The sequence below is a fragment of the Protopterus annectens genome, chromosome 10.part0 (assembly GCF_019279795.1).
Source record: "Protopterus annectens isolate FY-2018-M chromosome 10.part0, PAN1.0, whole genome shotgun sequence".
Lineage (NCBI taxonomy): Eukaryota > Metazoa > Chordata > Ceratodontiformes > Protopteridae > Protopterus > Protopterus annectens.
In genome coordinates, this window is record NC_056744.1 from 388,100,240 (window position 1) to 388,125,782 (window position 25,543).

Consider the following 25,543-nt stretch of genomic DNA (forward strand, 5'->3'; position numbering starts at 1 on the left):
ATTGGATAGCAATACCGAAAAACTGGGATCTACATCAAAAGGTGTGAAAACCTCATGTGCAAGTATGATTTCAAATACACAGAACAAGTACTAACAGTGACCACTGCATATATTTGAAACATACGATTCATTTACTCTGGGCTGAGGTTAAGAGGAAATCCCCCCTTGTAGTAATTCTACCGAGGAATTAGCTTGCAAAACTTGCCAAAACCACAAATCCCCTATATAGTTTAGAGCCAGTTTAGCTACAGTCAAAAATGATTTACTCCAGAGAGATGACTACTCCCAAAAAAACATTCCTTAAAGAAAAAAATGAAAAATGAGAAAAGAGTTTCCAAATCAATGAATGTGTGTTTTTCATATGTACAGGAAATATGTTGCTTAAGACATACTTAAATAAGTGCAAAGGTCTGTACACATTAAAAAGGAAGAAACATGTAACGGTAAGGAGCATAGGGAATGTTACAGTCAACCACTTCACAAATGATGCCACTAAGTTTATTATTTTTTCAAGGCAAAACCATACTTCAAAGCAACTCTTCTTTCTACTCAGGCATACAGTGTTGCCTTCGTGCTGTTCAAATGTGTATGCTATGTATGGGTGTGGTGGGGGGAATGTTTTGAAGCTGACATGGCAGCTTGACTTTTCAGGTGCTACAGTATGGCTGATCAGTAACTGGTAATTGCAAGAGTGTCTTTTGTGAAAACCAAAAAAAAAAGATTTCGGCCTAAGTTGAGGAAGAAGAAAAAAAGACATGGTGTGGAGGTCAATGGGGAGGGAAGATCTTTCCAAAGACCAGACATAATTGTGATCCTCTTAGAAGGAGCCATATTTGAAATGAAGCACTTGTAACTTTTGTTCTCAAATCAAGAAAATGAGATAAAAATGACTTCTAAAGGGATACAAACCAGCTAAGAGACAAGATGGACTAGCCGGCTGAACTCATCAAGCCTTAGAACTGCTGTATAGAAAATGCTTCAAGATTGTCGCAGACAGTTTGTCAAAAATGGGACATTCTGTAGAATACATAAACAAGACTCAACCACAAAAAAATTGGAACGTTGCACTGATGAATACTAAAGGGTTAAAGAAACATCTCTAGGACTACTCAAGGGATTCTTACTTGAAAAGGAGTTCAAGAAGCAAGGATACTGCCAAAGTCAAAGGGCATACAATAATGGATGGCCTACCAGGCCCACCTAGCTTCTGTGTAGCACTCCAGTCAGTGGAAGTGTGAAGACCCACATGCTACCTTAGACATTGCAGAACAGCTGTAGCATCTACAACACCCATGAATCTACAACAGTACAAATATAGAGGCAGGTAGAGGAGAAGCAACTACAGAGTATCTCCTCAAACAAGAATAAGGGAAATGGGAGGCTTGCCATTCATCAAAGAAATAATTCTCTAAACCTACAGTATGGGCTACTTCATGTATCATACAATAAAGACAGCCAGCATCTTACGGAGATCCAAGACTTTATTAAGTCTTATTCTTGTTCTTGATCTATGATAATACACAAAAAAAAACATATTAGGAAGGCCCAAAACCTCCTAATTCTTAACACACAGACCGGTTTCAGCCAAAAGCCTTTATCAATGTGATCAAGCAACCAATAATGTTTCTTTATATATATGTAAGCAATCACCCTCATCACCAATACAAAATCTCCAGCAATTAACCCCCCCCCCCCAACTGTTCAAAAACTCTAAGGCAAAAATGAACATACCATTAATTTTATATATATATATATATATATATATATATATATATATATATATATATATATATATATATATATATATACACCCATACATAATGCATTTAACCAACTATATAGGAAAACAAACATATATCCTTACAAATATTCATTCAGAGCAGGGGGAAACAACCCACCCAGTCTAATAATCCATGCCTTTTCTTTTTTATTTAGAAATTCATGCCACCTAGTCTTATTAAAAAATCTAGGGTTACCAACCTTGTCAATAACAGTAAAGTGAAAATTGGCCGTATTGTGAAACAGAGTGCATTTATAAAGAGCATTGGTAACAACTCTATTTCTTATAGTCCTTAGTTTTGAGGACATATCTGCAAAAACTACAATGTTCACAGGGGAAACATCCAAATAATCTTGTGCCATCCAATGTAAACTGGATCTTCTCATTAGAAAAAGGAAGTTTTTTTATAGAAATTGAAATGTCCACCTAAAGCAACACCCTTACGAAATGAAAAGGCACATCTATTTCTAGTACTTGCCCCAAATACTCATTATCATTTTAGCATATGCTCTAAAGAAGAAGATTATGTTCAGTTTAATGAAGATCTTATTAAGAGGTTTATGTAACGGGGATATTTGGCCAAGAATTTAATTCCAACCAGTGATATAGTTGGTAAAATGCCCAGAGAGGATCTGCTAAGCTATCGGAGCCATAAGCCCAATAGTGGATCTAAAATTAGACTCACGACCACATTTGATAAGAACACTAAACAATTGACTAATTGGTCTAGTGACATTGGTACATTCTGTTATCTGATGAGTATTTGGGGCAAGTACTAGACAATAGATGTGGCTTTTCATTTCTTAGGGGTGTTACTTTAGGTGGATATTTCAATTTCTATAAAAAACATCCTTTTTCTAATGAGAAGATCCAATTTACATTGGATGGTACAAGATTATTTGGATGTTTCCCCTGTGAACATTGTAGTTTTTGCAGATATGTCCTCAAAACTAAGTAATTTACTACTAAAAATACCAAACGTGTTTTTGAGATAAAGACATTTGCCAATTGCAGTAGTAACTGGGTAGTATATCTGGCAGATTGCCATTGCTCTGCTTTTTATATTGGACAAACATCTGGATCTCTTAAACTGCAGATTTTGGAACATTTAAGTAATATAAGAAATAGAGTTGTTACCAATGCTCTTTATAAACACACTCTGGTTCACAATACAGCCAACTTTCACTTTACTGTTATTGAAAAGGTTGGTAAACCTAGATTTAATAAGACTAGGTGCAATGAATTTCTAAATAAAAAAGAAAAGGCATGGATTATTAGAATGGGTGGGTTGTTTCCCCCTGATCTGAATGAACATTTTAAGGATATATGTTTGTTTTCCTATATAGTTGGTTAAATACATTACGTATGGGTATATATATGGGTCTACTGCTGTAGATCGAAATTACACTGTTTCGAAATACGATAGTAGTGTCCCACTAAAACGAAAGTGCACTTCAACGAAAGTGCACTTTCGCGAAAACCACCAAGTCGAACGGGACATTTCCAGCACTGTGGTGCAGTAGTGACGGACCTTAGGGTTAGGGCTTGGGTTAAGGAAGTGGATAGCCCTACTAGCTGTCTACTATCCATTACCCAAGCCCTAACTCTTCGTTCTAGTGACTTTCGCGAAAGTGCACTTTCGTTGAAGTGCACTTTCACGTTAGTGGGACACTACTATCGTATTTTGAAATAGTGTAATTTTGATCTACGGTAGTAGACCCATATATATATATATATATATATATATATATATATATATATATACAATTAATAGTATGTTCATTTTTGCCTTAGAGTTTTGGAACAGTTGGGGGGTTAATTGCAGGCGATTTTGTATTGGTGATGAGGGTGATTGCTTATATATATATATATATATATATATATATATATATATATGTATATATATAGATATATAAAGGAACATTATCGGTTGCTTGATCACATTGATAAAGACTTTTGGCTGAAACAAGTCTGTGTGTTAAGAATTTGGAGCTTTTGAGCCTTCCTAATATGTTTTTATGTGCATTACCATAGATCAAGAACAAGAATAAGACTTAATAAAGTCTTGGATCTCTGTAAGGTGCTGGCTGTCTTTATTTTATGTTTCCTGAATTTTGGGCCTTTGCACCTGCCGTCCGTGTGAAGCCATGTGTTTGATTTGTTCTACTTCATGTACCACACACCATACCTATTTGTATTCTTTCAAGTGTGTGTGTGTGTGTGTGTGTGTGTGTGTGTGTGTGTGTGTGCATGTATACATTTGTACGTGGATAGGCAGTCCATCATTTCACTGACAGACATTTCTAAAAATGGCAATAAAACTGGAAAAGTATCAAAACAAGTTTAGACAACAGTGGGGTTCTCAGTTATTTCCACTGTTGTGTTGCCTTCGAGTAAACTTATAATTTTGGGGGGGGGGGTGTCCTTCCACATGTGGGATGCAGAAAAACTTGCACCCTGGAAAAAATTTTTCTCTAAGGTTCACTTGTTGCAGCAGCTTTTCTTCACAAATGCACTTTCATGGAAAATGAATTTAACTGCTCAACATGCTTCCCATGTTGATCAACTTTTGGCAACAAAAAAAAATTGACATGAAAATTGCCAAAACTACAACACTATGCTCCAAACAACAAAACTAGCGCATAACCCCCCCCCCAACAAAAAAAATCCTTCACACCTCCTGATGCTTAAATATGCCAGCTTTAGGACTGTACAATAATCTGGAAAAGGCATATTTCCCATTTCCATTATTACAGCAATATCTTACCAGTTCTTTGAACTATCTCATCTAGTAACCAAATGAACTTTATAGAACAGATGCTGAGCAATCAATCCTTGACTATTTCACATGAACCCATATACACAGATGTGTATGTATGTATATATATATATATATATATATATATATATATATATATATATATATATATAAGTTCAAGGTTCTGGCACCGAGAGAGTCAAACCAACCCTACCGCCCTTACATAAGTGTGTGTGTGTGTGGGGGGGATTACCCCACATCTGAAATAAGACATTTACTGCGTTCAGGTCTGATACATAGTTTAAGCCACTGAAATGTATTCCATTTAATGTTACCAATGACCAACACTACTTTAGAATCTCATATAAAAAGGCATTCAAGTTCCCTATGTCAGCCTATAGATTTTCAGTCTCCTTGGACTAGTGTCACAGATCCGTAAGGAAAATAAGAACTTAAAAGCAACATGTGAATGACCTGAGCATGGTGCAATGAATGACTGAAGGCTATTACAATGTAGTGTGTAATAATTATCACTAAATCATTAGTTATCAGAGTGAGAATAGCATAAGCGCTCACAAGTTTGAAGATGTGACTGACTGCAGTGTTACTGTAGTGTAGTGTAGATCACTAACTAGTTATTGACGGGGGGATACTGTAAGTGCTCTGATCGTGAAACAGTGACTGACTGCAGTGTTAATGTAGTGCAGTTAGCATATGATCATGAAGTTGTTCATTACCACAGTGAGAATAGCATAAATGTACTGAGTTTGAAGCTGTGACTGACTGCAGTGTTACAGTAATGCAGGGAGTAAGCCAATCCCAATTACAGTTAATAAGCGATGTCAGGAGTGTGATGCAGTGAATGCAGTACTGGTGTAGCAACATAAATAATCTAATCATAATGTAGTTAATGATCACAATGGGAATACAGTAAGAACACAGAATAATGATAGCAGTGACAATATAGTAAGTACAAAGAATGCGAAATAATAAGCGACTCCAGAAGACTAAATTTTTAACTGAATACAATGCAGTGAATCAATACAATGAGGTAAATTAACAGTCTTCATAGACAAAAATGCAGCAAAAGGTGTGGTCTGACTGTGGGCAGGAAGATCAATCCTGAAAAAACTGGAAGCAAAGCTGTCTGTTCACTTACTGGTAGTACTGTGAATGAGTCAACCTACTGTGAGACAATTGCTTACAACAGGATAAAATTGCACAGTACGTATATGCAATTATTCAAGAAACAGCAATTATTTTGCCCAACAGTTGAGAAACCATTTCTGTTAGGCCACAGCTTTGAAGCTACTACTATGAAACACTACACTTAATAAAACTTCTCTTAATACGGTTACCACCTAGAATGTTGCATCCAACACTGACAGATGAGAAAAGCCCCGTTGCTTGACAAGAGATCACTGTTCTGCTCTTTCTAGCATCTAATGACTGTAGTTCAAAATTATGTGGCTTCATTGAAGAGACAGCATTTAGGAAGCTCACTGGGATATAGTACATGAGAACAGTACAGTACCATGTGCTAATATGTAGCAACAATTCATAGCAAACGTAAATGTAGGAACAATATACAGTGATTTAAGAATCACTAACTGAGGCTGGACAAGGATGTCTTACTTGTGGGGTCTGGAAATGACTTGTCAACCAAAGTATTATATTCCTCTTCAGATGACACTGCCTTGCCTCCTGTTGGCTGTATTCTCATTTTAGGGGCCACTCCCTTCTGAAAGGTCTGTAACAAAAAGTACAAAAAACATTATTAAATACTGTATTACTTACTTGTCTATTAGCATTCTCTTAACTGCTTACATATACTGTTTTTTTCATTCCCTTTTCAGAGGCAGTGTTCTTTTTGATAGCTGCAGCCAGAAGATACAATGGCATGAAATCTTAAAACAGTTTAATTAATGAAGCATTTGTGTATATACAGACAGACAGACAGACAGACAGATAGCATATAACACATAATGGTGGCAGGGAAGTACAATATATTTACAGTGGAAAACTGGAAATGAAAACACGTTTCACTTAATAGAAAGAAAAAAAAAACATAAAGGGGTTTGGGGATGGCATAGTAGTTAAGGTGTCTACTTCATGCACTCAGGGGACAAGGATTGATTTTCTCCTGTGGTTACTATCTGGTTATCGGCTTAGTGTGCAATCATCTGCAGACTGATTTCCTAATATTTACCTACAAATCCTCTGCACAGTCTTAATCTTCTGGTTTTTCATTCACCAAATGCATCAAATAGCATCTGGAAAATTCCAAGTAATTCTTCATTTAAAGTCTCTAGTATCCTACTTTTGTTCCATGATTTCTTCGAGTATAATTATCCAGCCCAGATTTTCTAAACATCTTTAATCTTGGTGAAAAAAACTCCTTCTCCAGTGACCAGGCTTAAACTAATTTTAGCTGTTTTTCAGATGTCTCAACTCATTTCTAGCTTCTACATGCCCTCTGATTTTGTATGCTCCACCATATTATATGGTATGGCAACTCAAAACACTACTTTCAAAGGAGACCTCTCAACTGTACCTATTTTGCGGAAATATTCCTATTTTTATGTTTGATTTCCCTGTGCATGATGTTCCTATTTTTGAAGGTGTATCCCTATTTTCAGGACAGATTTACCCCATCGCACAATTTTCTGAATCCCCTGCATCATTTGTGATTTTTGAAGCTGTCTAGTACACAGGTGGAATTATCCTACTGTTCTTTACTAACTGCAGAAATCTGACTGAGCCAACGGCCCATTTTCAGTGGAGGCCTGGGGAGAAAAACTCCACAATACATTCAAAAACTTTTAAACAGTAGTTGACGAATAATTAAATACAAGAGGAGAAATATTTTACAATGAGCTGAGGAGAAAGGCTCCACAAAACACACATTAACACTTTTTACAATAGCTGATAAGTCAATTATATACAAGGGGAAAAATCCCCACAACAAATTAAACACAAACAGACTGGGGTACATTTACAGAATATTAATGGTATAAACTATGATCAAGAATACAATATGAACTGCAAGTAGTAGGACACTTTGCAGAAGTGGATCGCCTATGCCAAGTAAACTAATACATAGTTATTCAAAATAGTGACTGTATTTCTAATAATGTATGGGGGTGAGATATAGTAGATTACTCTGATGCCAAATAATTAGAGTAATAGAATAAGATGCGGAGGAGAAATGAGCAGAAGGGAAAATTAAGGATATGGAGAGAGAGTTATTAGAAAGATGAGAATATTATGAAAGGACATGTGAAAGGAAAACAAATAGTAGAAAAGTGTCAGCTGAAGAGGTACAAGAGCATACATTAGAAGTTTGGTATCATTAAAGTGAGCTTCTTTCGATTTTGGGCCATTACTACCTGTTAAGATATGGAGGTGTTAGTGAATTTAAAGTGAGAACGACATAATTATAGTGGGTAGGTGGTCATGCATCTGCTTTGAGGGTTGTGCAGGTAGAGGTCCAGGTGTCAGATAGATATTTTTTTAGATTGGTCTTGAAATTGGAAAGGTTGACAGTATATTTAAGGGATAAGGAGACAGGCTTGCAGGAGTGGGCTGCATAGGTGGAATAGAGAGAGTTTCTTGCTGACAGATATAGTTTGTTTGTAGGAAATGAAGAGAATTTTGTTTTCAGATTTAAGTGGCCTAGAAGGGGTGAACATATGTAATAAGTTTAGTAGAGCTTTGCTTTGTTCTGGTTTGTATATTCATTTGTGGACTAGGAGTAGTTGTGTGTAAGCGAGTTGCTTGGGAAATTCAAGCCGATCAAGCTGCTTTAGGGCTAAGCAGTGCTGGGTTCTTTTTGATGAATTAGTGGCAAATTTTGCTGTTTTTTGTAGCACAGAAAACCACACTAAATGACCAACACACAAGTGGCACCAATAAATTAAAGAAAGAGGACACACATTTTACATCTCCCTTTTTCAGAAGCAAAAATAAATGACCCTGTACAGCAGAATTTTGCAGTATAAGTTCATTAAAGTCTACAGATTTTACAATGCCTCTTTGATAATGTACTTATATTTTAGTACCGTTTTGTCATATTCTCTGTTTAGGGTTGCCACCTATCCGTTTTTTTTTTCCGGAATCAAATTGATTCTCTGGTAGTCTGGGAAAAACAAACTCTGGTATTCTGTTTCAAAAAAGGAAACAGACTATCAGAGTTTGTTAAATTGGCTGATTTACTATGCGTTTTTACAAAAAAGCACATTAAATTGACTAAAAGAAGGCATCAGGAATGGAAAAGGAGGGCATTCCCTTCCACTGATGTCATGATGACATCACAAATGGGCGGAATGTGGGTGGAAGAGGGGGGGATGGGTGGGGTAACATGTAATATGAGGGATGTGGCCTTCCTCCAGTTTTAGGCACAACAAAAGGTGGCAACCCTATCTCTGTTTCTGAATAGTATCCCATATTCCTACTAAGACCAGGAAGAGTTATGTGCCATTTGATAGTCAGATTTTATGCTAATTATATGTCTCTATTTTTGGTTGGATGTACCTACTTTTCAAGGACTTTTGTTCCTGTTTACAAAGTCTGCAGGCTGAAATGTACATTTTGCACCAAAACTGCACATTCACTATAAAACAGTGTTTTTTTTTCAAAAAAAAAAAAAAAAACAGAAAAAAACATTTCCACAGCCATTTCACAATCTCACAATCACTATACCACAATGGCATCCTTTGCAGCATAGTATCCCTGGTACTGTTCTGCTCAAGGTGGGTCATAAGACCTGGATAACCAACCACATTGACATTCTTGCTACCACACCTTAACTTGTTATTAACATCCTTTTATTTGTGCAGCCACTTCAAGGGGGGCATAGTGAGTAATCAAGGTGACACTACAACCTAACAATACTGTGATTAACAGTAAGGTACTCTCACTCACTGACACAGTATGTCATCCATGCTCTGCTTAATTTTCTGCTAAGATAGCTGACTAGTATAGCTCTTACTTCAGAGGAATCTGTGTAGACAATAAAAGGTCTATGCACCTGGCTCTATAGGATTGTCACTGTTGACGTGACACCCTGATCCCATGTGCAAAAATGGGAAAAGGAGTTGTGGATGGATGAGTGGATGTCAGAGATAACTAATACTGGCTTTGAAACAAAATATACTCCAGCTGTTGGAGGAGTGGATGTCAGAGATAACTAATACTGGCTTTGAAACAAAATATACTTCAGCTGGTTAAAAGCTTCACCTGCTGCTACGGTCTATTAGATGACAGTCTGTGGTAGCAAAGTTGGATTTAAACTTTGTATAGCAGCCTAATAACTGTAAGAATGGTTTCACATGACATTTGGTACAGAGTATCAGACAGTTATTTAGAGCTTCAATATTCTCACTTTGTGGGTCTACTTACCTTTCCTTCAACCTAAGGCTAACTTTGGGTCCAAATTGGCCAGATCCACTAAGGACAATCACAAAGCCTTCTTCACACAAATCCGCAATCTCAAAGGTAACACCCAAATCTGCTCTAAAGTGGGGGTCAAGAACACCACATACATAGATATAGCCAACCTGCTGGTAGACAGGTTCAGTGAAAACTTCACCCCCCTGGCCCCCCGCATCAGTAAAGCAGGACATCCCCAGCACCTACCCCCCCTCCTCTCACCACCAGAGAGCAGGTCATTAATGCCCTCTCAAAGGCAAAATAATACAGTCTTCATGGGACCTGACAACATCCCTGGCTATGTTCATAGGTTCATAGGTAGGTACTACGCTATCGGCCCAAGGATCTAAGTAAGCCTAGCCAGCAAGGTTCCCTGGCTTACGCCATCCAAGAAAGTTAATTTCCTGTGCCCCTGTCGAGCAGAGCCACAGAAGTGATCCCTGGGGTGTATTTCCTATTTCCCATCCACTCATCAAGATTTTTCTTGAAGAGTGCTAGTGAGGAAATTTGCTTGACATAGATAGATAGCTTGTTCCAGACTATAGGAAGTCTCTGGGACAGGAATCTATCCCTCCAGCATATCCTGTTTATTGTGGTGACAAGGTTTAGGTCCCTAAAGCATGTAGCTCAGAGGGATTGGGATTTCTTTAGGTGTAGCATGTCCTACAGCTATGCGTTTAACACAGCTTTATATGTTAGGCAGAGATCTCCTCGGAGTAGGTGATATGCTACAGAGTAAAGCTGGAGTTTTTTGAGATGGTCATTGCAGGGGATCTGTTTGAGGCCAGTAATCCTCTTTGTGAGGTACATCTGTGGCCTTTCCAGCTGCTGCAGATCTCTTGTGAGGTACATTCCAAAAGGGGCATTGTACTCTATAATGGGTCTAATGAGTGCCGAGTAGAGGGGAACAATGACCTCTTTTTTCCTGGATGAGAACCATTTTGTGATGAGGTGTGCCACATAGAAGGATTTTCTGACTACTGTGGCAATGTGATTATCAAAGGAGAGACTACTATCCACTTGGATCCCAAGGTCTCTTATCACACATTCAGCGTTAAGTAGACTGCCGTTTATGCAGTAGTTCATGGGTACAGAGTTTTTACCAAAGGGGATGACAATGCACTTTTTGGCATTGAGCTTGAGGACATGCCTCTGACACCAGGCATCTGTCTCTGTGAGGCCCTTTTGTAGGATGTCCACATCATTTGGGGACTCGACTATGGCTCCTAGTTTACAGTCATCTGCGAACTTCATTAGCCAGAGGCCTTCTGTGTTAGCCTGTACTTCAGAGAAGTAGATACCAAACAGGAGAGGTCCCAGGACTGAACCCTGTGGTACTCCACTTGTCACTGGTTTGAAGTCAGATTTGGAGTCTGCAACTTTTACAGTGTGGGTTCTGTCAGTGAGCTAGTTGGCAACCCATCTTGTGACGTAGGGATTTATACCTAGGTTAGTGAGTTTAGCTATAATTCCAGAATGGGGGATGGTGTTGAAAGCCTTGGCGAGGTCAAGATAGGCTGTGTGAACCACCTTACCCTCATCTACGGCTTTGGTGACTGCCTCAAAGAAGTCAATCAGTTTCAGAAGGCATGATCTGCCTTTCACAAACTCGAACTGGGTGGGGTCCAGAGTTTGGAGGTTACCAATGTCTTTGTTTATGAGTTTCATGATGATACATTCCGTGGTCTTGCAGACCACGCTAGTCAGGCTAATAGGGCGATAGTTTCCAGATCAGTGGTGGCTCCCCCTTTGTGGAGTGGGATAACTGTTACTGTGCGCCATTCAGTGGGCAGAAAGCCTGATGTGAGACTATGATTGAACATGGTGCTTAGGTGGGGAGCCAGTTCATTCTGAAGTTCGTGTGAATCGCAGCCTGGGATGTTGTCCGGTCCCATGGATGCTGTGTTTTTGGTTTTAGAGAGTGCAGCTTTTACCTGCATAGATGTGATTACAGAGACTCTGCATTCTTCCTGTATAGATATGGGCCCTTTAGGGGGTGAGAGAGAGGTAAAGTTAGCACTGAAACTATCTGCCAGGATGCTGGCAATATCAATTGGTTCTGTAATTTTCATGCCGTTATGCTCTAACTCAGAGCAGATCTGGGTGTTGCCATTGAGATTCTTGACATAGCTATAGAATGTTTTGTGGCTGCCCTTAGAATCAGTCGTGATTTTGTTTTTGTAGCTAGCTTTGGAGGATCTTGTAAGGGATCTCAGCTTCTTACTGAGGCTGACCAGGGAGCTCCTCCACTCATGGGATTTTACTCTCTTTTGCAACAGTTTATTCCTTCTGTTGTAGAGTTTGTTTATGGCAGGGGACCACCAGATTGGCTTCCTTTTTTTGGAGGATAGTATCTTGGGTCTGTTTGGGATAGCACGATCCATGCACTCGTGTAAGTGCTTATAGAGTGCATTTCTGTAGGATTCAGCAGTCGTAACTGTATTGTCCATCTGCATGGGTGTCATGAAGTTCGCCACTTCTGTCTTAAGAAGCATGAAGTTGGCTTTGGAGAAATGTTTTACCGTGGTTTCCTTAATGGTGGGTGGGGGTGGGATCTGGATATCTAGGGTGATTAGCTTATGGTTGGATCTGACCAACAAGGAGTTGATTTCAGGTGTGGAACACCGGTCACTCATGTTAGTAATGACTAGGTCTAGGATACTGTTGCCCCTGGTGGGGGTGTGGACAAGTTGATCCAGGGCATTGGAATTTTTGAATTCCAGAAAGGGTTAAGTGAAGGAGTTGGTACATGAGTAGTTTTCCCAGTCAATGGTGAGGTAGGTGAAATCAACCATTATTAGGGTGTTTGGTTGAACCCTAATATTTTCCAGTACATCAAGAAAAGGGGAGTGGGAATCCTGGGGCATGGTGGGGGATCTGTACTAAGCTACAATTTGGATTGCAGTTTTGCCCAGAGTTAGTTGCACTTGGATAACTAACCTCGGATGCATTATGCTGCGCAACTAGCCTGGAGGTGTGGATATCCTTAATGAATATGGACACACCTCCGCTTTTAGAGTTCTGGTCCATGTTAGATGGCCGAAAAGTGTGGTATGAGTTATAGCCTGGTAATGCAAGGGTGCTCTCTAGAGCCCTGAACCAGGTCTCAGTCACTGCACAGATATCGATGTTCTCCATTTTAAGGAGTGCCTCGAGTGAGTGCATTTTGAGATTGACTTCTAGCACTGAGTAGCATTACCCTCAGTTTTTGCTTGCCTGTTCCTGTTACAGTGGTGAATTTGTTATTTGAACCTTGCCTAAAAAGGCACTATAGGGGAGGCAAGAGCCTTGGCCAGTATCCGGAATCCCAGGGGCAACAGGTGCAGGCCATCTCTGGCAAAGCATCGTGGTCTGTCGACCATGTCGTCCCAGGCAAACAGATACTGGATCCCCTTAGAATGACACCAGAAGCTTAGCCAATTGTTGAAGTCAGTCATTTTGTCCTTGTACTGCGGTATCATTCTGGGAAATGGCAGGATGCTACTCAGGGCTAGGGTCATATCTGCCTGGGCTACAAGATCAGAGAGCTCTTTCATGTCTCTTTTCATGTAGTCCAGGGAGGTACGTCTCAGGTCATTCACACCAACATGGACAATGACAGAGTCATATCTGTACTTGTTGTGGAGTGACCTGAGTGCGTGGGTTATGTGGTGGATCCTGGCACCCGACAGGCAGCTGACAGTAACCTTCTCCTTGTTTAGCCTGGTGAGTAGGACATCAGTGTGCCTAACTATACAGTCTCCTATGACTAGTGTGTTGGGTATGCTGGCTTGCCCTATGGGCTGTGGCTTATTGGCACACTGAGTCTGTGGGCTATGTATCATTTGGGTTGTGTTGGGGGGTGGAGGTTGCTTGCGTTTGTGCTTTGGAGGTCTCTTTTGCTTGAGCAGATTATTATTGAGAGCCTCTGTGAATGTTGTTGTGTTTCTATGTGTGGATTTTGGTGGTGTAGGTTTAGTGGGACTATGTGATGAGTGTGGTGTGGTGCAAGTGTTTACCTTCTCCTCTTCACTATCAAGTTCAGTCTTGGTTGGAGAGAGCTTTACCTCCCGTTTGGCTAGATAAGTGCATCTCTCACAGGTTGTGGTGTTGGGTGGTAGGAGGAGAGGGTTGTCTGTGTACATGAGGCAATTGTTACATTGCCTCAAGATGCCCAGATTCATCAGATAGACAGGAGAGAACACTGGGAGCTGACCCTTGGACATGCCTGAATAAAAAACTACTTTCCTCTAGACAAGTGAGGAAAGTGAGTATAAGAACTGTTTTTCTCTATGCAAGTGAGGAAAGTAAGTACATAAACTGTTTTCCTCTAAGTAAAGAGGAAGGTTGAGTGCTGTAGTAATTTGTACCTTATTTAGTGCTAACTTTTAGTTATGTACTTACCATAACTTTAAATGTATGGGATCCATCTCGCCTACATTCTGTACTGATGGGTTCGGAGCCAATCCTCGGCTCCGACTCGGCACGCTATACTATAGAACGAAGTCTCTTATTGGCTGAGCTATCCCATATCCCAGGATGCACCACCACTGCTTCCCCAGATCTTGTTTGTCCGCACACATGCACACACGCATAGACTGTTGACATAATATTGCCAGGTGTTTCAAGATGAAATGGCTGAACTCGAACCGTCCGGTCTCTTCTGATCTCCAAGGCAGGGGGAAGGAGGGTGGGTTATTAGGAATGTAGATTTAGATGGATCCCATACATCTAAAGTTATGGTAAGTACATAACTAAAAGATGTTATGTGATCCTATCTCGCCTACATTCTGTACTGATGGGACAGCGTCCCTAGCACCTGATTCCTGGGTGGCTCACTGGAAAACACTCCTGAGAACTGTGGAACCGAAGGAAGCTCGCCCCCGAGATGCCATGTCCAATTTGTAATGAGAAATGAAGGTGTGAGGAGAAGACCATGTAGCCGCAGCACAAATGTCACTAATGGCAAGCTTAGAATGAAAGGCTGCCGAAGTAGCCATAGCCCTTGTATAATGAGCTTTCACTGTAGTTGTAAGCTCTTTATTAGAAATTAAGTAAGTATGACTGATACAGTCTCTGATCCACTTGGCAATAGTGACTTTCGTGACGGCTTTGCCCAATTTATTGTCCGAAAAGGACACAAACAACTGATCTGTCTTCCGTGTTTGGTGCGTCCTATCTAAATAGAAGCGCAATTGTCTGTGAACATCCAATGTGTGGAAGATGCATTCCGCTCTGTTTGAGTACTTTGGGAAGAAAACTGGGAGTTCCAATGACTGTTGCAAACAAAAACTAGAACAAACCTTAGGAACAAAGGATGGATTCGGTCTGAGGGATACTCTATCCTTGTGAAAAACCAGGTATGGTGGTTTGACACATAGGGCTTGAAGTTCCGAAACGCTTCTGGCTGATGTAATTGCAACCAGTAAAGCAGTCTTCCAAGAAAGAAATTTCAAATCACAAGTTGCTGCCGGTTCGAAGGGGGAAGAGGTCAAAGCACCTAATACCACATTAAGGTCCCACGGTGGAGCGGGATGAGAAATCGGAGGCTGTAGCAGCCCAGCACCTTTCATGAAGGCTTTACATAATTTGTTGCTCATCAAAGGTGGGTCTATGCTCTCATGAAAATTGGAAATAGCTGCCAATTGAACCTTGATGGTAGAGACCGAAGAACCTTGATTGAACAGAGAAGCTAAAAACTTCAGAACCTCTGACACCGGGACAGTTATAGGATCTAATCCCCGGAGTTGGGCCCAAATAGCAAATCTCTTCCATTTGCTGTTATACATTTTCTTAGTAGAAGTCTTGTGGGCCGAGGACAAAATATGTATAACTTCTGGGTCCAAAGCGTGACTCCTGACTGTGGTCGGAAGAGGAGGAGCCAAGCTGTTAACCTCAACGAGTGGAGGGACTGATGATGCTGTCCCGACTGATGGATCAAGAGGTCCGGAACCTGGTCCAGGAACCATGGACCATCCAATGCATATTTCCGAAGAAAGGGAAACCAGATTTGATGAGGCCAGTATGGGGCAACTAGAATCATCTTGCTCTCCAAGCGTATCGCCTTCTGGATCACCTTGGGAAGAAGGGGAACCGGTGGAAAGGCGTACAGAAGGCTGGTGGGCAAGCTTGGACTAGGGCGTCCTTGGAAATCTCCCCCGGAACTGGGGTGAGAGAGAAGAACTGTTGGCATTTCATATTGAGGGGGGTTGCGAATAGGTCGCAACAAGGAGTTCCCCATCTTCTGAAAATCTGAGTTGCCACTCTGTCATTCAGAGACCACTCGTGAGGGGAGAGAACAGTTCTGCTCAGTCTGTCGGCTATCACATTGGCTCTCCCTGGAATGTGTGTTGCTACCAGAGAACGTTTGGTTGCAATCGCCCAATCCCATACCTTCATGGCCTCTCTGCAAAGGGGGTAGGATCTGGTCCCTCCCTGCTTGTTCAGGTACCAGACTACTGACATGTTGTCGGACTGAATGGCAATCATGCCCTGGGGGAGGTAACTGTGTAGTGCTTGCAGTGATAGAAGCACCGCCCTCATTTCCAGTATGTTGATGTGGAGGAGACTCGTCTGAGTGCCACTTGCCTTGGACTGACCTGGCCAGGTAATGTCCCCCCCACCCCGTCTGATGTCCCCCCCACCCCGTCTGGGAGGCGTCCGTAGTCAATGTGGCCACTGGAGGTGGTGGAACGAAGGGTCGCCCCTGATCCAGATTGGAGGAAAGAAGCCACCAATGAAGGTCCTGTTTGCACGTCTCTGTGATCAGAATGAGGTGACTGAGAGGGAGATCCTGATAAGACCACTGGACTGACAGGAGCCACTGGAGAATCCTCATATGTAACCTTGCCAAGGGGACTAGGAGAACGGTGGCCGACATGGAACCTAACAGTTGTAGGACCATCCTGGCTGGGGCTCGCTTGAGGAGCAAGGCTCGAACTTGAGACTGTAATGTTTCTATCCTCTCTGTAGGAAGATAGACCCACATTTGCTTTGAGTCTATCTCTACTCCGATAAACCGTATGTGCTGAGATGGCAGCAACACAGACTTTGCCCAATTGAAGGTGATTCCTAGGGAGTTGCCTAGAGATATAGTGGCTGCTAGGTTTTGTAAGAGTAGACGCCTGGAGGTGGCAGTTAGGAGCCAGTTGTCTAGGTATGGAAACACCTGGAATCCTAGACTTCTCAGGTGAGCAGTCACCACCGCCAAACATTTGGTGAACACCCTGGGGCTGTGGTGAGACCAAAGGGCAGTGCACGGAACTGGAAATGACTGTCTCCCAGGCTGAAGCGCAAGTGTCTCCTGGACGCCTGATCTATCAGGATGTGATAATAGGCATCCTTGAGATCTATGGAGCACATCCAAACACCCTTCTCCAGCAGCGGGAGAATGGATTGTAAGGTGACCATCCGGAACTTGGACTTCTTGACAGATCGGTTTAGTTTGCTGAGATCCAAAATGGGCCTCAAGTCCCCGGTCTTTTTTGGCACCAAAAAGAATCTTGAGTAAGTCCCTAATCCGGTCTGGCCTTCGGGGACCGGTTGGATGACTCCTTTTTGAAGCAGCTTTGAGACTTCGATGGCTGCGAGATCCCATTGACTGGGTGGTGGGTCCGGGATTTTCCGGGATGGTGGGGGGGGGGGGTTGAGAAAAGGGGATGGTGTAACCTCCGGCGATGATTCGGAGCACCCATCGGTCCTGAGTGATACTCTCCCAGGCCTTTAGGTGCTTCGAAAAATGACCCCCGACTGGCTCTGGAGCTGCACAGTCGGGCAATCCTTCAGGGATGCTGGAAGGTTGAAGAGCCATGAAAGGACTCGCGGTCTCCAGTGTTGTGGGGGCCTTCGCCGCCTCTGGGACGGCGTCTTCCTGAAAAATTTCTCCCTCCTCTGCCTCTAGAAGGGGGATCGCCCTGCTGTGAGGAGTAAGCCTTTTGAGATTTACGGAACCACATTTTCCCCCCTCTTCTAGCCTTGGAATAAGGCCTGAAGGGAGTGGAAAACCGGGCCCCTACAGCAGTCAAGGTCTTACCCTCTTGTTCACAGCGGGTCAAGGTGTCCTTTACCTTGGGTCCAAACAGAGAGGACCCATCGAAGGGAGCGTCTGCAAAGGAAGACTTGAAGGCTTCCGCAAAGTAACACAGGCGGAGCCAGGCTTGTCTCCGTAGAGCAACACCTGTTCCCGCCGCTCTACTCCCCTCAGCTGCATACGAAATGAGCCTCATGGACGAGTTCGATAATGATGATAAGGTAGCCAGCTGAGAGCTAACCGTCTGGGCCAACTGCTCAGGTAGGTTACCAGAGAGGGTATCTGAAAGTTCCTTGACCAGATCCCTCTGAAGTCTGGTGAAGTGCGTCAGATAATTCAGAGACCTTAAAGTAAAGGCTGCTGAAGTAAGGGTGCGTTTCCCGTACCGATCCATGCTCCTGGACTCTTTATTAGGAGGATGGACAGATGTAGACGCCTCTGCCACATCTTGTTGGGTAGCAGATGCCACCACCAGGGCATCTACAGCCACACCTTTGGAGAGAAAATCCTTTTCGGGTGGGGCTGAAAGAAATTTATTGGGGCGAGCTGGCACCGGTTCCACAGAATCCGGGTGCTTCCACGCCCTTCGAGAGATCAAATCCAGAAGCTCATCAAAGGGCGGAGACACCCAGGAGGTGGAGGGCTGAGCCCCGAAGGCCTTGAGGAATACCGACTCCTCAGCAGAAGGGGGTTTGGACTGCCAGTCGCCTCGTTGCTTCAGGATTTCTAAGATGTCCGCAAAGGAGACATCATCTGAGGACGACTTGGGGGACCCCTCCGCATCATCGAGGTCAGTGTCCGAGGTGAGAGACTCGTCAGGGGAGTCGACGTGCTTCCTCTTGCACTGTCTCTTCCTTGGGGGTTCCTCCAAGACGCCGGAAGGACCTCCAGGAAGGGGAACCCCATGGGGTGACCTCAGGCCCCAGGGCTCCGCTGTCTTGAGACAAAGGGACAGCAAAGGAACCAGTCTCCGTGCCAAGGGAAGGTGCCGGAGAGACGGTGGAGGTAGCCAAAGAAGATTTGGCCAAAGCACTCCTCATGGCCCTGAAGGCCGGACCCCCAGAGTCCTGGGAAGGTCCGACCCCCGAGGCCACAACAGTAGATGGCACTCCCGCAGCCGACGCACTGAGAGGGAGGCTCGGAACCGAAAACATCGGTCCTGAAGCGTCACCCCCGGGGCCGACCGAGGAGGTCCGTGTACCGAACTCCGACCCGAAGGGCGGGGTTGGAGTAAGGGTCGGAGCCGACCCGAAAACCTCCACCGGCTCCACCGGCACTGACTCCAACGGTGCTGAGGCTGTTGGAGGAGGAATCAAGACAACAGGGTGGGCAATCAGCTCTGAAGCCGACTGGGCTGGAGCTGAAACCAACTTTTGGAAGACTGGAGACTGAAACAGCCTTTGAAGTACCCTGTCTATGTCCGAATCCGACATTCTCGAAGACCGAGAAGAGATCGAACGAGTTCGAGTCGACTTCTCCACCGGTTCCGAAGGACTGGGGGACCGGATCCGAATCGTCTCGATAAATATCAGTGCCGAGGGAGACTCCACAACCATAGCAATTTCCCTCGGAGCCGAAGTGGACTTCGGCGCCGAAGGGGAAGAGTCTGAGCGGGCAACTCTCATCGGCTCCGAAGACAGTGGAGCCGATGAAGGTGACCCGCCTCTCGAAGCTCTAGCCGTCGGCTTCAAAGCCAGAGGAGTCAAGGCTGGAGGCATCGAGGCAGACCGTTCCGCCCTCGGCTCCGAAGTCCGTGGAGCCGATGGAGAAGCCTGCCGAGATTTCTTTGTGGCCGGTTCCGACGGGCTGGTCGGAGCCGACGATTTCTTTTTCTTCGATGGTGAAGAGGAAGATGATAAAGCCTCCTCAAAAGAAGGTGTAATAAGCCCTTTTAGAATCAATTTGTTTTTCCTCTCTTGGAGGACTCGGGAGGAAAAAGCGTGACAAATGCTACATGACTCCTGAAGATGTTTAGGGCCTAAACAATACACACACAACGAGTGATCGTCCGTTATGGACATCTTGTAGCTGCATTTAGAGCATTTTTTGAACCCAGAAGGTCTATGCTCTTTCAACATGTTTACACAAACACTAACTTCAAAAACTTTCAAAACTTTGTTAAAGAAGAGTAAATAAGGACAAGACCCCTCTAACGTAAACGGGATTACTTGCCCAACTAAACTATAACACTACAATAAAACTCACACTAAATACTTCAACACGCGCGAGGGCAAGGCCCCTCTAACTGAAACAGGATCCTTTCCCTCAAATAAAGGACAAGTTTACCAGAAAAATCACTCAAAACTCAGTCACACAACAACGATAGCTGTTAAAACAGCTTTTGGGTATATGAATCAAAAATTTCTGACAGAAATTCTTTGAAGAAAAAAGCACTTAGCTCAGCCAAGTCCGAGACCACGTCTTTGCTGTAAAGCGGCAAACAAGATTTGGGGAAGCAGTGGTGGTGCATCCTGGGATATGGGATAGCTCAGCCAATAAGAGACTTTGTTCAATAGTATAGCGTGCCGAGTCAGAGCCGAGGATCAGCTCCGAACCCATCAGTACAGAATGTAGGCGAGATAGGATCACATAACATCAACAAGTTCTGAATAAGTGCTGAGCACAAATAAGCAAATTCAAGTGCTAAAACTAAGAATCTGTACCTGGATCTTGTGGTAGATAGGCTACCTAGTGCTTACCACTCTCACTGATAAGCCAGAATGCTTCCCTGCAACACAGAAAGACTTGGGGTACTCAGAAGCTTACAAACAGTCCTGGATACAGCAAATCTGTATCTGGACTAAACTAGTTACAGGAAAGGTGGGAAACGAGCGCAAACGCGGGCTTTTAAACTAGAAGGTTGAAAGAGATGGAAAAACTGCCCAAATGGCTAATAAACTACAATTTCTGGGCCAGAAACCACTCTTGTTGTAGATAGGCTACCTAGTGCTTACCACTCCCACAGATAAGCTAGAAGGCTTCCCTCCAACACAGAAAGGCTTGGGGGCTCAGAAGCTTACAAACATTCCTGGATACAGCAAATCTGTATCTGGACTAGACTAGTTACAGGAAAGATGGGAAACAAGCGCAAATGCGGGCTTTTAAATCAGTAAGTTGAAAGAGATGGAAAAACTGCCAAACAGCCAATAAACTACAATTTCTGGGCCAGAAACCACTCTTGTGGTAGACAGACTACCTAGTGCTTACCACTCCCACTGATAAACTAGAAGGTTTCCCTTCAACACAGAAAGGCTTGGGGGGTGTCAGAAGCCTACAAACAGTCATGGATACAGCATATCTTTATCTGGACTAGACTAGTTACAGGAGAGGTGGGAAACAAGTCCAAATGCAGGCTTTTAAACCAGAAGTTGAAAGAGATGGAAAAACTGCCCAAACGGCCAATAAACTACAATTTCTGGGCCAGAAACCACTCTTGTGGTAGATAGGCTATCTAGTGCTTACCACTCCCACTGATAAGCTAGAAGGCTTCCCTCCAACACAGAAATGCTTTGGGGGCTCAGAAGCTTACAAACAGTCCTGGATACAGCAAATCTGTATCTGGACTAGACTAGTTACAGGAAAGGTGGGAAATAAGCGCAAACATAGACTTTTAAATCAGAAAGTTGAAAGAGATGGAAAAAATGTCCAAACAGCCAATAAACTACAATTTCTGGGCCAGAAACCACTCTTGTGGTAGATAAGCTACCTAGTGCTTACCACTCCCACTGATAAGCTAGAAGGCTTCCCTCCAACACAGAATTTGGGGGCTCAGAAGCTTACAAACAGTCCTGGTTACAGCAAATCTGTATCTGGACTAAAACTAGTTACAGGAAAGGCAGGAAAGAAAGTTAGAAAAAAAAATGTTTTTTTGGAAGCTGGAAAAGAAGAAAGGAGAAACAGAAGATAATTCAAAATTTAGGACCAAAGTGGCTTGCCCTTCGCAAATGCTCTCTGTATTAGGTAGAATGAGCTAGTGACACTAGACTGGGATAGAGCTGAAAAGATGGGACTGGTACCTACATGAACTCAGGAATGAGCTCTCAGCACCATTAGGCACCCTATTTAACCAAAGACTAAGCATCGGCTTTGTCCCAGCCAAATAGAGGACAGCCACTGTCATCCCTCTACACAAAGGTGGAGTGTCCACTGACCCAGGCAATTACAGGCCCATCAGTCTAACTAGGCTGGTCTGCAAGGCTATGGAATGCATTACCATGGACTTTATAAACAAGGACATTGGCAACTTCCAGACACTTGACCCCACAGAGTTTGGTTTTGTCAAAAAGGATCATGCCTGTTAAACTTAGTTGAAACAGTCACCAAAGCCATGGATGAGGGGAAGATAGTGCACACCACCTACCCTGACCTAGCCAAAGCCTTCGACACTATTCCCCAGTCTGGCATAATAGATAAACTATGCCAGCTAGGTTACCAGATGGGTAGCTAACTGGCTCACTGATAGAACCCACTCAGTCAAAATATGGGAATCCACCTATAGTAGTAGACCCATAATGAACGGTGGACCCCAAGGATCAGTCTTGGGGCCTCTACTGTTTGGGATATACTTTTCTGAGGTGCAAGCCAAAAAACAGTGGTCTGTGGCTGACCATGTTTGCAGATTACTGCAAGCTGGGTGCTGTCTTTATTTCCTTTAGTGATGTGAACATCCTCCAACAGGGTCTTACCCAAACTAATGACCTGTGCAAGAAACATGGCCTCAAACTGATTGCCAAGATATGCATCATTATCCCCTTTGGGGAAAATGGCATCTCCACTAATTATCGCATTAATAACAAGGTACTAAGCATGCAATAAGTCATGAGGGACTTGGGTGTTGCTCGTCAGGTTAGAATAAAACAAATGAACAGTTGTGGGTTCTGTTCAAGCAGCTTTATTGCATACAAACACATCAGGATTGAGGCTTAGTAACTTCAATTTAAATAAACTTATAAACAGACTACTGCTCTCATACATGTTAACACTGGCTGTTCACTCAAAATGGCACTGCTGGCTGCACGTGCTCTCTATATGCATGTGCCCTCACTTTGAAATGCTTCTTAAAGTCACAACACATGCCCTGTTCTACATCCTCCCTCTTTGAGACATAAGTCATATAAGGTAATAATGACAATAATCATTGGCATGCAATTGTACGGAAATGAGAAGTTATGTACCTACCATAACGTTCCATGTTAGTTGTCTTCTCTCGCCTTCTTTCTTGCTTGATGGGTTTTGCTAAGCTCGAGAGTCACTTTTACCAGCTCGAGGCAGCCCCATATCCCATGATGCAAGGCGGTAAGTACCCAGATCTCGTTTGATGACAAAAGGGCAATAGCACCAAACATAAACACTCCCCAAAGGAAGAAAGAAAAGCCTGCAGGATGGAAGAAGGACCAGCTCTGAATGGTCTTCAGCATAATAATTCCTAGTAGAAAAAGGTCTGTCCAGGCCTGGGGGAAGGAGGGAGGGTCGCAAGAAAGAAGGCGATAGAAGACAACTAACATGGAACGTTATGGTAGGTACATAACTTCTCAATGTTAAGTTGTCAATCTCGCCTTCATTCTTGCTTGATGGGACCGCGTCCCTAGCACCTCTATCCTGGGTGGCTCAATGGAACAGACTCTTGAGGACTGTAGAGCCAAAACTGGCTCTGTCCCTGGAGGCCAAGTCCAATTTGTAATGGGAAACAAAAGTATGAGGAGTGGCCCAAGTGGCCGCTGCACAAATAGTGTCTAAAGGAAGTCTAGCTTGAAAGTCTGTAGAAGTAGCTAAGCTTCTAGTTGAATGTGCTTTAGGTTTTGAGCACAGCTGGTTTCCCCTGAGCCGATAAATTTCAGAGATGACAGAAGAAAGCCATCTAGATAAGGTCACTTTTGAGACAGGAAGGCCTTTCTTGTTATCAGCATAGGAAACAAAGAGTTGATCGGATTTCCTAAATTGTTTTGTTCTGTCCAAATAATATCTGAGTTGGCGGTGGACATCAAGATAATGTAGTTTTGTTCATCTGTTTGAATAGTTTGGAAAAATACAGGAGATCAATGGATTGATTCAAATTAGTCTTTGAGGCGACCTTAGGCAAAAAGGTCGGATTAGTTCTCAATGATACTCTGTCTTTGTGAAAGACCAAATAGGGGGGTCGAACAGATAGAGCATGAAGTTCAGACACCCTCCTGGCCGATGTAATAGCTACTAGGAATAAGGTTTTCCATGAAAGAAACTTCAGGGAGCAAGAAACAGCTGGCTCAAAGGGGGGAAGAATCAAGGATGTCAGCACTAAATTCAGATCCCATTGAGGAGGAGGATTCCTGACTGGAGGCTTCAGAAGGAAAATTCATTTCAAGAAGGCTCTACAAAGCCTGTGGGACATAATATTGTGATCTGCGAATCCGACATGAAAGTTCGAGATAGCAGCCAACTGAACTGTAACTGTGGAAGAAGAGGAGCCTGCATGAAAAATCTCCGCTAAGAAATCCAAAACTGCCTGAACTGGAGCAGTGAAGGGATCAATATTCTTGGCTTTAGCCCAATAAGAGAAACGTTTCCATTTGCTTGTATAAATCCTCCTGGTAGAGGATTTTAAGGAAGCTACTAGAATGTCTCTAACGGGGTTAGAGATCAAAGGAAGCCTGGCTAAGGAAGGAAGTGGAGCAACCATGCTGTGAGGTTGAGAGAAGTGATAGACCGGTGCAGCTGACCGGATTGGTGAATCAGAAGATCTGGCACTGGGTCCAGATGCCACGACTGCACCAAAAGGTGACGATGGAGGAACGGAAACCAAATTTGTCGAGGCCAATAAGGAGCAATGAGAATCATTTTGGCTCTCAAAACGGTTGCTTTCTGGATAACTTGAGGGATCAGAGGAAAAGGAGGAAAGGCATAAAGAAGTCCCTGGGGCCAATCCTGGGTCAGAGCATCTCTGGGGGGATGGCCTGGCAGAGGGAAGAGAGAGAAGAAGTCTGGGCATTTGCTGTTTTGGGGAGTAGCAAAAGATCACAACATGGGACCCCATTCCAGAAAAATCTCTTCCACTATGGATTGCTTGAGAGACCACTCGTGAGGCATGAGAATAGCTCTGCTCAATCTGTCCGCTAAAATGTTGGTTTTCCCAGGGATGTGCGTGCTACCAGAAACCGATGAGAGGAGATCGCCCATTGCCAAAGTCTGAGCGCTTACACAAGGGGTAGGACTTGGTTCCGCCCTGTTTGTTGATATACCAAACTACAGACATGTTGTCTGTGTGGACTGCAATTGTCCCTACGGGAAGAAAGTCGTTGAGGGCTTGCAACGTTAAAAGCACTGCTCTCATCTCTAGGACATTTATGTGCAGGTGGTATTCTAAAGGTTGCCACGTCCCATGAACCATCCTGCCCTGATAATGACCCCCCCCACCCGATCAGGGAGGCATCCGTGGTGACAGTGGCTACCGGGGATGGGGGTACAAAGTGTCTGCCTTGGTGAATCTGGGGAGAAGTGAGATGATTCTTGCAAATCTGTGTCACCAGTATTTGGTGACGCACTGGAAGTTGTTGGTAAGACCACTGAGTGAACAACATCCACTGAAGAAGGC

At 43.3% G+C, this 25,543-nt stretch overlaps 1 protein-coding gene across 1 annotated transcript in view; it reads right to left on the minus strand.

Moving 5' to 3' along the window:
• Nucleotides 1–25,543, minus strand: part of NIBAN1 (niban apoptosis regulator 1) — a 2,689,070-nt gene that overhangs the window by 1,429,848 nt on the left and 1,233,679 nt on the right. The window contains exon 4 of the mRNA XM_044085307.1: nucleotides 6,174–6,288. Coding sequence (XP_043941242.1) covers nucleotides 6,174–6,288 — 115 coding nt within the window. The remainder of the gene's footprint in view (nucleotides 1–6,173; nucleotides 6,289–25,543) is intronic.